This window comes from Camelus dromedarius, chromosome 21, assembly GCF_036321535.1.
Source record: "Camelus dromedarius isolate mCamDro1 chromosome 21, mCamDro1.pat, whole genome shotgun sequence".
In the NCBI taxonomy this organism is placed as follows: domain Eukaryota; kingdom Metazoa; phylum Chordata; class Mammalia; order Artiodactyla; family Camelidae; genus Camelus; species Camelus dromedarius.
The window spans coordinates 23,176,844-23,192,010 of record NC_087456.1 but is presented as its reverse complement, the minus strand read 5'-3'; the positions used below and the strand labels follow the sequence as shown (position 1 = coordinate 23,192,010).

At 38.6% G+C, this 15,167-nt stretch overlaps 1 protein-coding gene across 7 annotated transcripts in view; it reads left to right on the top strand.

Moving 5' to 3' along the window:
• Positions 1–15,167, top strand: part of DISP1 (dispatched RND transporter family member 1) — a 174,557-nt gene that overhangs the window by 119,239 nt on the left and 40,151 nt on the right. For all 7 annotated transcript variants that reach the window (XM_031438421.2, XM_031438422.2, XM_064477277.1 and 4 more), the window contains one exon: positions 3,118–3,643. In XM_031438421.2, coding sequence (XP_031294281.1) covers positions 3,135–3,643 — 509 coding nt within the window. In that variant the 5' untranslated portion in view covers positions 3,118–3,134. The remainder of the gene's footprint in view (positions 1–3,117; positions 3,644–15,167) is intronic.

Sequence of the window (15,167 nt, the reverse complement as noted above, 5' to 3'; positions counted from 1 at the left end):
AGTGAGGCTCAAAGAAAAAAAAATCTTTAATTTAAAAATCTAATCAAAAGATTGTCCTTGGCCAAAGGACTCATAGTCCCCAAATGGCTAAAGGACTCAGGACATGAAAATGCTAGTAGAAAAGTGAAATAGGGGGTGTGAGATTAGTGGCTTTGGTTGTATTGATATTGGCATATTATATTCATGAACAACAGGAAATACACTGAAATATCTGGCTGTGGACCTCATCATACCTCAAGCCAGCACCTCAAGACTAGCTTTCTTTTGGCAGTTCCTGTGTGTTATGGCCCTGGGGAAAACAGGTGATTTCAACATAGCTCTTTTAAAGTGGTTCATTATGTTTGATCCAAAACATGTTTTAAACTTCCACCATAAATACTGTTACCCCTGCACTTGTAATCACATAGCCTTACATTTATCACAATAATTCCTTTTTATGATGTTGAATCTTCCTCTATCTCATCTTCTTTCCGGTTCTCTCAAAATCTTTTCTCATTTGTTTCAGTTCTAATGAAAGAAGGTCTTTCTCTGTGTGTCCTTAAAGGTCAACTCGACTTCAGATTGAAACTTTGCTATTCTCCTGGTCACCTGAGGTCTTACACAAACACACCCACTGAACTTAATCTGTAGACATTTCTTAGAACACATTTTTGTGTATTTTTCCTTTTTTATTATTTTTTATTTATAATTCACAACTTATTTATAAAGTCAGTTTGATTGTTGCCATTTTATGATTAAAGAAACTAAATCGTAGAAAGCTCATATGACTTAACTTCAAATACAAGCCAAAGTCAGAGTTCAAATTATTCCTTACTGTCCACTCATACCTACTTTATAACAAGAAGTCTCCAAGTTACAAAACAAGTTGTGTTCCCAAAATTCATTTTTAAGTCAGTTATTTGGCACTTGAACCACGCTGGGGAAAAAAATGTTATAAATGGTGATTAGGTCCCTCGGCTGGCCTGCAAAAATCTATTTAACTCTTTTGTAACTACAGAATGATGCATTTGCAATAAAAATGAGAGACAATGATAGTTGTAATTCTTGTGACAAAGAAGAAAAATTATTTTTCCTGAGGAAAAGCAGATTCAATTAGAAGATAAGGAAACAGATGAAATTTTGGAGACTGTAGAGGGGATTTCAGGGCAAATTGAAGGGTGTTCAAGGTTGATGGCACTCTGTGTTAAGCTCAGTTTCACGTGAAAACTTGGAGGATTTTTGTGGTTAGAGTCTTTGCACTAGCATAACTCACCCGACAGCTGTGGTTGGAGTTGGTAGGATTGATTGAATTAATACTTAGAGAAAAGACTCTCTGAGATGATGTTAACCAATCTAGGATGGTAAGAACACACCCAAACCAGAAAACGTCTTCCTTCTACCCTGATGGAAGGGTCAGGAGGAGGTCTTGATCCCCCCCATTCAGCCCAGCAGATCTCATCAGCTCGGGCAGCTCGGCTGAGGTCGGAAGAGAAGGCTCGGGGGTATGAGTCATGGGTGGAGGCAAGAGAAAGCATGTGCCTTCCGTGATTCCTGTGGGGTGTTTGTACAATGAGGGTTTTGAATTCTGAGAAATGACTGCATTTATCTCCTCCAGCGATTGCTTCTTACATGATCTAGACTCTTTCACCGAACCATACAAATAAACATTTTAAATGTCAATTAACATTTTAAGAAGTCTAGTGCCTTTTTTAGATGGCCTTCAGTTGCTATGTTTTATTGTTTCCAGGATATTTGCATACAGCTTTTTCTTTTGTTCACAACAAAAGGGAGGATATGTCCTTCAGTCAACAGAAGCTTAAGTGAGCAGGTCTTGCTGTGGTGGCATATTCAGAAAGTCACGGAAGGAAGATTAGAGTTTGTGCCTCCTGGGTCAGTTTGGGGCTCATACCAGTGTATCTACCCTGGCTTCCTACTAGTTGGATAATCCATTTAACTACCATTGCTTTGTGCTGAGTATATTATTTGAATGTTTTATAGTGGGTCTTTATACGCAGGAGTGATTTACTGAAGGAGAGAGCAACTGTGTTCACTGCACTTCAGAATCCTTCTTAATGGTCATTGTAAAAGGAAGTTGGGATTGACAGACAGACCACTTTCAAAAGTGATGATAAAACTGATGAGAAAAGTAACATCTACTTGATTTACATATATGTTTTGATGTTTAGAAATGCTTTGTCTTTTCACTGAAACAATTTATAAATAAAATTTTTAATGTCCACATTAATTCTTCCATTTCTTATAGCACTGCTGTTTATATAACTGAATGTGTGTATGTGTGTGAGTGTTTGATGAGCTCTGTCCAAAAAGTAAATAAATCAGTAATGCTAAATTTGCATCCTAGTACAATGAGTATCCTCTGGGTATTAATATTGATACCATTATTGATACTTATAGCTGATAGTGGTATCTTCTCTCTCCTCCCCATCCCCACCCCCATCCTAAAATGCTCTAATTCTTAACTGACACTTGCACAGCTCGGATGAGGAGAAAAGAAAGGCACAGAAAGTAGGGGAGGGGCGGGAAGGAAGGAAGAGGATAGGAGAGGGTTCTCAAGGTACGTGCAGTAGCCGGCAGGAAAGAACAGGGGGCCGAACGCATTGGCTGCTTCTCTTCCAGGTGCTGCCGGCCTTCCCCCAACACTTTTCCAACTCCTGAAAGAACCCTTGCTTTCAAAGAGCTGTTTTCCTTTTTTAAAGTTAATTAATTAAGTTGAAATATAGTCAGTTTACAATGTTGTGTCAGTTTCTGGTGTACAGCATAATGTTTCAGTCATACATGTACATACATATATTCCTTTTTATATTCTTTTTCACTATAGGCTACTGCAAGATATTGAATATAGTTCCCTGTGCTATACAGTAGAAACTGGTTGTTTATCTATTTTATATATAGTGGTTAGTATCTGTAAATCTCGAACTCCCAATTTATCCCTTCCCCACTAGTAACCATAAGTTTGTTTTCTATGTCTATTTCTGTTTTGTAAATAAGTTCATTGGTGTCTTTTTTTGGGGAGTGGGGAGGATTCAAAGAGCTGTTTTTTTATTATTTTTCCTGTCTTTTCTATATAATTGCCTGCTGGACTGTAGCCTGATGATTTTCTATCCTTTCTTTTCTTAGGGCCAAGAAATTGGAGCATGGCTATGAGCAACGGAAACAATGATTTTGTGGTTCTGAGCAATGGCAGCATCACAACCAGTGCTACCAGCCCTGGTCCCCTCACCCCCTGTGATGGAGACCTTGCAGCCCAGCAGCTCACACCCAAAGAAGCACCAAGAACAAAAGTGAGTCCAAATGGATGCCTGCAAGTTAATGGCTCAGTTAAATCATCCTTTCTGCCTTTAGATGACCAAAGAACGCCTCAGAGGTTGTCCCAGTGCTGCCATCCTTGCCCATACCATCACCCTTTGACTGGCCATGACAGTCACCAAGAGTGCCATCCCGAGGCTGGCCCTGCAGCACCTCCCACTTTGGCCTCGTGTTGCATGCAGCCACACGCAGAGTACTCTGCATCTCTCTGTCCAAACCATTCGCCTGTGTATCAGACTGCGTGCTGTCTCCAGCCCTCTCCATCCTTCTGCCTGCATCATCCGTGGCCTGACCATTTTCAGCATCAGCCAGTGCAGCAGCACATAGCCAGCATAAGGTGAGTGGTGTGAAAGCTTTGCTGGACGTTAGCATTCAGCTGATTCTGTGTGAATGTGACAGCTTCTGTTGATTTCTCCAAAAGAAGGAGGGAAAAATGTGTCAGGGAAAGGAAACCAATGAAAAATGTGCATTTCATGGATTGTGTGAAGCCTACTAAAATGCAAATGAACGAATATTACACCTGTTTTATCTGTTGACATCTTAGTCAATTAAACTCTCCCTTCCTTTTTTCTTGTCTGCGAGCTGGGTAGGTGTCCCTGGTAGGCTTTGAATTGTAAAGTTCAGTATAAGGCTTTATTGTTAGTAATTTCTGTTGCTAAACACGGGGGTTATATTTGTCATGAGGCAGCCTAAATAGGAGTCTTGTATTTGCTATTATTGATAGTGGTCAGTGTTTATGAAAAAGTGGTATAAAACCAGTTGCTTCCTTACGGCTCTACTTACAATTTTTAGTCATGTTATCTGGGTGACTATGTAATATGTTGAGATCGTACGAAAGCAACAGTTCTTTCACAGCAGATGAAACCTATAAATTTGTAGCACTGGACTTGAAAAAATAATTTTTGTAAAGCATTTTCAGATCTGGTAGAGTGAAAAGTACTAGAAAAATCTCTATCATTGCCACATCCTTCCCAGCTCAGGCCATTGTTTCTCTGACATGCGCTTTTCAGCTGTTTTTCTCATGGGTAAGCCACATGTATCGCAGGTGAGCAATGGTAATATATTTTATGAAATACTGGGTACTCTGTAGAGACCAAGAACCATTTCACATTTTTTGGAAATAAAAAGTTTTTAAAGCGCTAGAAGAGAACATTTTCTTTTTAAAGTTAGGGTATAATTTATATACAGGGAAATGTGCATATCTTAAGTGTACAGTTTGATCTGTTTTGACACCTGCATACACTAGTGTAATACACACCTCGGTCAGGTGTAGAAACTTCTGTCACCCCAGAAGATTCCTACTGTCTTCACCAGAAGCACAGTTCTGAGTTCTGTTACCACAGATTATTCTGTTTGCTATAAAACTGTAGGTACTCTTTTGTGTCTGGCAATTTCGACTCAGCATAACATTTTTGAGACTGCCTGGTTGCTATGTGTATTCATTTCCCTTTTTATTGCTACGTAGTAATCCATCATATGCATGTAGCAAATTCACTTTTAATTTAAGAGTCAGTACAGACTTCCATTTCTGTAATAAATTTTAAGTCATGAGGACGTAATGTACAGCATGGTGACTAGAGTTAGTAATGCTGCATTGTATTTCTGAAAGTTGCTAAGAGAGTAGATCTTAAGAGTTCTCATCACAGAAGAAATTTTTTAAGTATGTGTGGTAATGGATGTTCACCAGACTTCTTGCGATCATTTTGCAATATATACAAATATCGAATCATTATGTTCTACACCTGAAACTAATATAATGTTATATGTCAGTTATACCTCAATAGAAAAAAAGAGTCACAGCTAGACAGGGATTAAGTAATAAATACTTTTCAGCTTTATCAGGTTTCAGATGCTGTTGAGATGATCTGGTTTCACTCTTTTAAAAAGAGAGGAAGAGAAAGACAGAGAGTGAGGAGTCCTCTGCAGTGTTTCTACAGGGTCTGAATCCATTTTTCCATATCAGATGTGAGAGTCTTTTAGTTTGAGGAACTATGTATGATAAGAACACTCTCCAAAGTCATTTCTTAGAAGGTTGGTCCTGACGGCACTGTGCTGCCCGGCCAGTTTTAGGCTCTTTCCACTCTGAGTGAGACTGTGGTTAAGTGGTTGATTTTGAAATTGTATAGTCATAAAAACATTGATATTTTCGAATCATAAATTATATGGGTGCAGAGTGTGAGATGAGACAGATAGTTCCACATTCTGAAGACGACTCCTCCTTTGAAAAACTTCACAAAATGGTAAAACAACGCACAAGCAACCAGTTGTTTCAATACCAACAGGCATGTTGGTTTTTTCAGGACTTTGGCTTAGCGCTTCTCAATGACCAAATTTTAAAGGAATGAGAGTCCTACATACAACTTTAAATAGAATGGCATTAAAAAAAAAACCTGATAAAACAAAATGCCATATTTTTCCATCAGAAAAGTTGTAAAAGAAACTGGAATATTGTGTGAGAAATTTTTCTTATTAAAATTTTATCTGAAGAATTTGAGCCTTTGATAAACTGTAGCAGACATAGAACCTATTTTTTCTTTTTTCTTTTTTCTTTTTTTTTTACTGAAGTACAGTCAATTACAATGTGTCAGTCTCTGGTGTACAGCACAATGTCTCAATCTTGCATATACATAAATATATTCATTTTCATTTTTTTTTCCATTATAGGTTATTACAAGAGATAGAACATAGTTCCCTGTGCTATACAAAAGAAACTTTTTTAAAAATCTATTTTTATATAGAGTGGCTAACATTTGTAAATATCAAACTCCCAAATTTATCCCCTCCCACCCTCTTTCCCCAGTAACCATAAGATTAGATTGTTTACTAAGTCTGGGAGTCTGTTTCTGTTTTGTAGGTGAGTTCATAGTGTCCTTTTTTTTTAGATTCCACATATGAGTAATATCATATGGTATTTTTCTTTCTCTTTCTGGCTTACTTCATTTAGAATAACAATCTCTAGGTCCGTCCATGTTGCTGCAAATGCTGTTATTTTATTCTTTTTATGGCTGAGTAGTATTCCATTGTATAAATATACCACAATTTCTTTATCCAGTCATCTGTTGATAGACATTTAGGTTGCTTCCATGTCTTGGCTATTGTAAATAGTGCTGCTATGAACATTGGGGTGCATGTATCTTTTTGCATTAGAGTTTCCTCTAGATATATACCCAGAAGTGGGATTGTTGGATCATATGGTAAGTCTATTTTTAATTTTTTGAGGAATCGCCGTACTGTTTTTCGTAATGGCTGCACCAAATTACATTTCCACCAGCAGTGTAGGAGGGTTCCGTTTTCTCCACACCCTCTCCAGTATTTATTATTCATGGACTTTTTAGTGATAGCCATTCTGACTGGTGTGAGGTGATACCTCATTGTAGTTTTGATTTGCATTTCTCTGATAATTAGTGATATTGATCATTTTTTCATATGTCTATTGGCCATTTGTACAGGTGTGGAATCTTTTAAAAAAGAGAGGCTAGTAGCTAGAGGAGAGGTGTATTCGGATTAAATCCTGAAGGACATTGTAAACCACAGTAGGAGAGCTCTGGACTTTATCCTGAGACCAGTGTGGAGGCATTATAGATTTTTGTGTGTGCATGACTTTTTATATTGTGAAAAATATACTGAACATAAAATTGATCATTTTAACCATTTTTATGTGTACAGTTCAGTAGCATTAAATACATTCGCACTACTGTGCAACCATGACCACCATCCCTTCTCTGGAACATTCTTCATCTTCCCAAGTTGAAACTCCATACCCATTAAACAATAATTTCCCACTCTTCCCTCCCCCAGCCCCTGGCAACCACCATTCTGTTCTCTATCTTTATGAATTTGACTGCCCTAGGTACTTCATATAAATGGAATCATACAGTATTTGTCCTTTTGTGACTGTCTGATTTCACTTAGTATAATGTCTTCAAGGTTCATTCCAAGTCATAGCATGTATCAACATTTTCTCCCTTTTTAAGGCTGAATAATATCCCATTATATATTGATACCACAATATGTTTATCCACTTAACAGCAACTTGGGTTGCTCCACCTTTTGGCTATGGTGAACACTGCTGCTGTGAGCATGGGGGTACAGAGATGTTTGAGTCCTACTTTCACTTTTGATTATATGCCCAGAAGTGCTGTGACTGTATCATATGGTAACTCTGTGTTTAGTTTTTAGAGGAGCCACCAGACTGTTTCCACAGCTGCTGTTTTACTTTACATACCCCCTCAGCAGTGCCCACCCTTGCTAACACTGTTATTTTCTGTTTTGGTTTTTTTTTTTTTTTTTTTTTTTAATTTTTATCATAGCCATCCTAACGGATGTGACACTACAGATTTTTAAGCAGAAAAGACGCACTCTCAGAGTCACATTTTAGTAGCGGTCCATAACCTGTGTTGTGGAGAGTAAACTGTACCGGGTCAGGACTGTTGTAGGGAGGGAGACCATTAGAAGGCTTGCTGCAGTAATTCAGGTGAGAGACAATCCCACATTTGGAAATAATTTCATGCTAGAGAGATTTATGAGGTAGAATCTACTAGATTTGGTGAACAACTGGATATGAGTGAGGAAGGGAAGAAGAATCACAACTGATTTTCAGTTTCCTGGCTTGAGCAACGAGGTGGGTAGGTGGTAATGGCAGTCACTAAGATGGAGAGGATGGGGGAAGAGCTCTGAGCAAGCAGGGCTTCTTGGGTGGGGCGGGGGGTGGGCAGTAATAGTGGAAGAGTGTGATCCTTTGGGATTTCTTGAAAGAATGAGGATGCTGGATAATTCATGACAATTACATTAGGAAAACTATACTGTTGGTGATTATCCTGGAATGAAAACTGTCACTTTTAGACTCAGCCCAGTATGCATTTATTTGCAGGACTGTGCTATGGGAAAGGCACCCAGCCAGGTACTATGTCTCTCTTTCTCAAACCAGTAAGATGAGCTCGGAAGCAAATGTGGATGTGGAAATAGCTACTGTGTAAGGGAGAGCAGGGCGTTTGGGATAGTCTACGTGGGATGTCCTCGCTAAGAAATTCTGAAAATGAGGATGTCATATAACACTTCGCTGCCTTCTATTACTTATTCTACTCAGCACTTTTAGGAGAATTATTGGAACAAAGGTTCTAGAGGCTGATCTCCACCAGGAACTCTCTACGTCTGTTTGTTTTCCTTTTGTGATTTCTGGAATGTTGCTTTTTAAAAAACTGATCATCTCAAATACTTAAGGAAGTATTATTCAATTAATGTTTAAGATGAATTCATGACTTCATAAAAGTACACGGTGTTCACATTGCTTAAAGAGTGTCTTGAAGGTTGACGGCTCTCTAGGAAAACTGTATAGATGAAAGATTCTAGGTACCTTCACATGCTATTGCTCTTTGCACCTGCACCACAGATGCATGCCCATCTGGTTTGTATTTTGTTTTATTTTTTAAAGTTGCTATTTGTTTATAAAGTACTTAAACCATAGAGAATGTTTTAAGAGTCAGTCAAATGCAAAATATAATTTTATCTCAGTGTATTTGCCACCTCCTTTCAGTTGGTCATGCTCCCATTCCTCTTTTCCCCACCTTTTGCAGTACAGTAGATTCTCATTCATCCCTTCTTGACTCTTTGAGCTGTAATAAATGTTTCTAAAAGATTCATTAGAATCAGTCACCTGTGTGTGTGTGTTTGTTTTTTAAAATTCTCTGCTAATCTTCTGATGGATTAAATTAAGATCATTGCAAGGATCACATTTAGTGTATCCTCTTTTAATTCCATTTATCACCAAACATTAAGTAGTTTAAATAGATCTCATTTTAAAGCTTCCAGCTTTTTCGTTTGTAGATTCCTAGCGTCATACTCATTTGCTCGGCTGTTAATTCACGTGACTGGTTGAGAGCACTAAGGAATTAGAAAAGGCAGAAAGTAGTGTTGCCTACCTAGGAACACAGCTGATACCCACAAGTCATCAGGATCACCTGGGGAGTTAAAGAAGAGAAAAGTACCATAACAATAAGGAAAAGTTTCTTTTGCAGTGGAAACAATAAAGAACTCAGGAGTTCAGAGGTGGGAAGGATCCTATAGGTTAGGGGCAGCCTGAGAAGAGAGAACTTGAGTGACCCTTGTGGGAGGACCAGACATGATAAAGGGACCACAGGAGGGAGAACACAGAAGGTGGGGGGAAGTTGCAAGGGGAAAGCGTGCAAAAGTGAAAGCATCCTTAAGCAAGAGTAAAGAGAACAGGATGGCCAGAGTGAAGGAGTCATTTGGATGGTCAGGAGAGAGAGCTTTAACTAGTTTTACATCCTGAACACAGTCCAGTTGTCTGAAAGGCTGCATGGAAATGTTCTGCTCTTTGTCCTACAAAGATCTGGAAAACGTGTTTCAGGAGCCAGTCACGTTCCATGTGTGCTGGTTGATGCGAGGTTTTGAGTTATTCATTTGGGAATCTTCTTATTGCCATATTAAAGTGAAAGGGTCATGGTATTATGACACAATTAATAAGGAGTTCTGCACCCAAAAATAGCACACAAGATTTCTAATCCAAACTATACGTAACTTTTAATTTGGTGTTGAAAAATGTTCTCGATCGTAACAGAGGACTCTCTAAGTGATACTTGGCAATGGCCAGAGACTCATTATCATGGTAGGGAACCTGTGATAGTTTTGGGTACCTGCCAAATGCATTTTTATTTCTGGGAGGGTGATTTCTTAGACAGATGGTCACTTTGAATGTTCCCCGTGGCACCCTGGAGGAATTAGAGCTATACCGAGTTAAGAAGGTTTGGCAGAGGGGACCATGGACCCTAACATTAGCTCAGCCCCTGAAAGGTTAAATAAACATAGCCCCTGAAAGGTTAAATAAACATTGTCCCTGCCTCCCCATACATTGTGACTATATAATTTTTGTAACCTATATTTCCTTTCTCTTTGGGTTTTTTAAAATTACTTTTCCAATTTCAGACTCACTTTTCTCAGAGGTTTTTTGTTGTTGTTTCCCCTTAGGACACTAGTTCCTTTCTGTGCAAGGAACTCCTAAAAAGTAAGAAATGAGAATTCTTGTATTATGTTAAAAGAGAGAGAATCTACGACTTGAAATCTGGTTCCTTTGTATATGGTGTATCACGCCCAGGGGTATATTCTAGACCTGAGCTTCATTTTCCAAAGGGTCTTACTTTGCTGCACCTGGCCTGCAATGATCCACCCTTCCCTTTTCCCTAATCCCGGGCGATTGCGTTATTTTATTTAGCTAGGAAATTTGAACCAAAAATCACTCTGAACACTTCATCAGCAATGCAGCATGAACCTGGGCATTGACACAGATCCCAGAGTCTTTGATTTGCCCGAATCACCAGACTCAACCCAGATGGCTTTTCTAAGATGGAGCAACGAATGGAGAAATTCGAGGTTAGTTACTCACTTACTTAGCAAGAATTTAATGAATACTTACTAAGTGTTAAGTGATGGAGACAGAGGTAAAAACTGCAAGTATGGTCCCCAGATTCAAACATGTGGAGGTGATGTGGATGGGATAAGATACTTGGATTTCAGCATGGGCTGACCTGGGTAGAGAGACTTCTTTGATCAACAAATTGACTGCATAGCTGCTGTATTCTCTGGAGCAGAGAAGTTAAATGTCAGGGCTTTTGCAGAGGCACAAGCCAGGCTTATATATTAATACAAAAAGAGAACCAGACTACATATCATTTTATACATTCATTTTCCTTTCTTTTTCTCTCTTACCATTGGAAGGTTTCTAATAGCTAAATAATAAGCATTTGTCTTTAAATGCAGTTGCTATAAATTGTAACCTGGCCACGATTGCAAAGCAGGTGTCTTTTGCAGGAAGGAATGGTTAAACTGACTTCTTTAGACCTGTGCTGTTCAGCAGGGTCCAATAAAATGAAAAATTCAGTTCTTCACACAAGGCACATTTCCAGTGCTCAACGGGCACTAGTGACGTGCGGCTACCATATTGGACAGCACGGTTATGGGCCACTTCCATCGTGGCAGAAATTTTATTGGACAGAATTATCTTTCTTGGCTTTGTTTAAGCAACCGAGACCCCTTTTTAACCTCTGTAGCAGCAAATGGAACCTGGATGAGGTAGAATAACAGCAGTATTTGACAATAAATACCCTTTTTTGTCAACAGCATTCTAATTAATTGGAGTATGATTGCTTGTATTTTGTTTAAAATATAACAAAGAAATGACAAAAGATAAAATCTGTCGTCATCAAAAATCTGAAGGACTGAAGCCCTGTATGATAAAAAATTGTAACAGGTAGGCAACATCTTCTAGAGGTCACAGTTACATCTTACAAAAACTGCTGCAGATCAATCCGAAGGCAAAAGTATCAACTTTTGAATTTACAGTTGCCTGGGCTTTTTAGAAGTAGATCTAAAATATAAATAAAAAACAAAGTTTTTCTGAAAAGTAGATAAATATAGCTAGCCTCTAGAATTCATCGTTGGTGCCACATAACCACTCTTATTTTTTCTTTTCTCAACCATGTCTCCTTTCTCACTGCTGCATAGTATGGGGTAGGCAGAGCAGGGGCTTTAGAAAGGACACACTGTGTTTGAATTCTGGCTCCGCCATTTGATAGCTGTGTGATCTTGGGTAACATTTCACCTCTCTCAGCCTGAGTTTCTATCTCTGTAAAAATGAGAATAACAGTGGCTATTTTGCACAAAGCCCAGAGCTAGAGCCAAATCTGAGCCCCCTTCCTCCCCTCCTTCTACTTTTGTCCCCTGCATTTTCTCCTGTGAAGTTTTTGTTGTTTTTATTCTTTGCTGTGGGTACTTAATTTTGTTAGCATTGTTTCAGAAATCAAACTATCATTGATTCCTGGTTTAAATAAATACACAATGTATTGCTTTTCATTCTTATTTATACATTGCATGCTTTACCGCGTCGACTTCAGAAAAGAGCAAGTGGAAAAGATGGTCACTAATTTGCCTTCTGGAAGAGGAAAAAGGGATTGTTAAGAATAAATGGGCCTCTCCAGCCTCAAAGACTCAGAACCTTTATACTTTATACTAATTGTATAATCTGATTATGACAGTTAATTTTAGAAGTCTGGTAAGATGTAATCTTGATTTCACTGAAACCAAGGTTTATTTTTACATTCCTTGAAGTAGTCAAAATTAACTTTTTTAAAACAGGATAATGTTTGTAAAATTTAAAATGTTCCAAGCTGGCTTGCCAAAGTAAGTCAGCTTGGCAGTCAGGCTGAGTGAAGGCCGATTTTATTAGGAGGACTTCTTGTAGAGACTTCTTTATGCTATAAATGAACCGATTTTAGAGTGTGCTATGCCTCATGGAATGCATTGCACAGTCTGTAATACATTTCAGAATATGAGTCCTGGTCATCTTGTACTTTAATAATAATAAATGTCAGGAAACAATACCCCCTTTATTTCATAAAATTAATTAATGTAACATTTTGGAATGAAGCAAATATGTATTTTTTAATCACCCCCTTTCTGTAGTACTGCTGCTTGTTTAACAGATCCTAGAGAGTGAAGGAAAAAAAGGAAGGGTCCAAATTTTTCTTTTTCTTTTTTGTTAAAAACATTTAGAAAGGTAAGATATTTAGCAAACAGTAAAACTTAAAAGACACCGTTCCAGATCAGTTACATCTCTAATTCCAGGGAAAAGACAATTGTACTACTGCCTCTTCTTTCAAAGCTTAAGTGGATTGTTAGGTGTAGTTTAAAAGAATTGATAGAACTTAACATTTATAGGAGAATTTTTATTGCTGTACTATGTTGTGTTCTTTTCTGCAAAATTGATTCTACAAAATTATATCTTTTTTTTAAAGAACAAACCAAATAGTCAACTGGAGTTTGAAAGACAGCCTAGTGCCTGGGGCATATTTGGAACTCAAATATTTGTTGAATGAATGATTGCCCACCCCCCAAATTCTCAGGACATCTTTCTTTTTCTTTTAATTGCAAAAAATTGACAAAGCTGAAATTTTTTCAAAACCTCACAAAGTCAGATTGGTCACTGCCATCAAGCAGTTTATTGTCTAATAAGAGAGCGATGATGGGGTGAAAATAACCACAGTCTCTGAGTACCAAAATCAGAGTCATGTGAGTCCCAAAGAGAGATGGAGTCATAGGAGAGCCTAGAGGAGGAGTCATGGGAAATGAAAAGGGTCTTTCACAATTGGAAGGGAGACCAGCTGCCTGAAACAGGGGAAAGGAGGCCTGGAGGACGTGGGAGTGGGAGCCAGTGTGAAGCAGCCTGGCAAGCGGTGCCCTTTGTCTCCAGACGGGCCCTGAGGAGGCGGCACAGGGCACGCTGCCTACTAGGTTCATCTCATTCAACCTTTGGAGGACAGTAGCTACAGTGAGTCAAAGAAGACTGCTCCCCGAAACAGTGGGTTCCAGTGGTTGTGGAATCATCATGAAGCACTTACTAGTGTCTAAGTACTTTATATTCGGCAATTACCTGGTTCTGATGCCTTTCACTCATTGCTATTTCCCTAGGCTTGTTGAACCTTTTTTTGTACGGCTTTTTGTGTATTTCCAGGGCCTACCAAGGTGCCTAGCATTTAGTCAACATTCAGAAATTGTTGAATGATCGAAACTGGGAGTTCGAGATTTGCAGATACTAACTACTATACATAAAATAAATAAACAACAAGCTTCTACTGTATAGCACAGGAAGCTATATTCAATATCTTATAGTATCCTGTAATGGAATATATGTATGTATATGTATGACTGAAACATTATGCTGTACACCAGTAATTGACACAACATTGTAAACTGATCATACTTCAATAAAAAAAAGATTTTGAACAATAAAGGGAAAAAAAAAAAGAAATTGTTGAATGGAATGAATAATTGACCATCAGCCACATCCTTCTTATGCACAGCTCAATTTTATGACGTTTTATTTTGATAATGAAAATCAGGCATAGTGGTCTCCTGGACTAAGATACTTTCCAAAGCATGGGAGAAGGTTTAAAAGGCTCTGTCTCCCTAAAAATGCTGTTTTGTTCATTGTTGTTTGAGCCTCTTTGGGGGAATATCTCCTCCTGTCCTTTAAATCTCCCCACAGTTGCGCTGGTTTCTAACTTCTCAAAAAATTATAGCCTCATTCATGAAGATGTGAGAAAGAAAAGTTAGGCACCCAGTTCACTCCCACAGCTCTTAGTAAGCTTCTTTCATATATGATTCTGGAATCCGTTTGAGAAAGACAGGGAGGGGCCAGGAGACTCCGTGCTCTGAGGAGAGTCAGCCCAGAATAACCTTTCTGTTTGCTCAGCTCTGGCCAGCTCCAGGATATTTGCAAATCTAATATAAGTGACTTTATAAGCAATCAGCAGATTATAAAACTGGCAGATGAAATATAAATTCCTGAATACGAGTTTGGGCTTTTCTTTGTTTGTGTGTATTTTATGACTTCGAAAGAATAAATCGAGAGGGTCCAGAGTCAGATCTGATGCCTTATTCTTTGTGAATTTGCTGAGTTGTTGGTTTAGTTAAACCAGTTTCTTCTCCCCATTTGAATAATACAGGTCTCTGATAGTTATCAAATAGTTTGAGATTTAAGTATGATGCTTTTTATCATGAATGTGAGCAATTTACTATTTCTGAACACTGTTTTGTGTGTCTAGCAAGAAGCAAGGATGGACAGTTAACACATACATTCCTGCAGACCCTGTTTGTGCGTCTGTGGTCACTTGGGCCTGCCCAGCTCCCCTTTCCTAAAACACTGCTCTCATTATGTCACTCCTCTGCTCAGAAACCTTCCATGGTTCCCCTTGACCTGGCATTGAAAGTCTTTAAAGGGAAGGAGTGTGTTTTGTGAGGGAAGGAAAGGTGTTTCGGGGAGGAGGAATCTTCTAGCTGTGGTCAGGAAC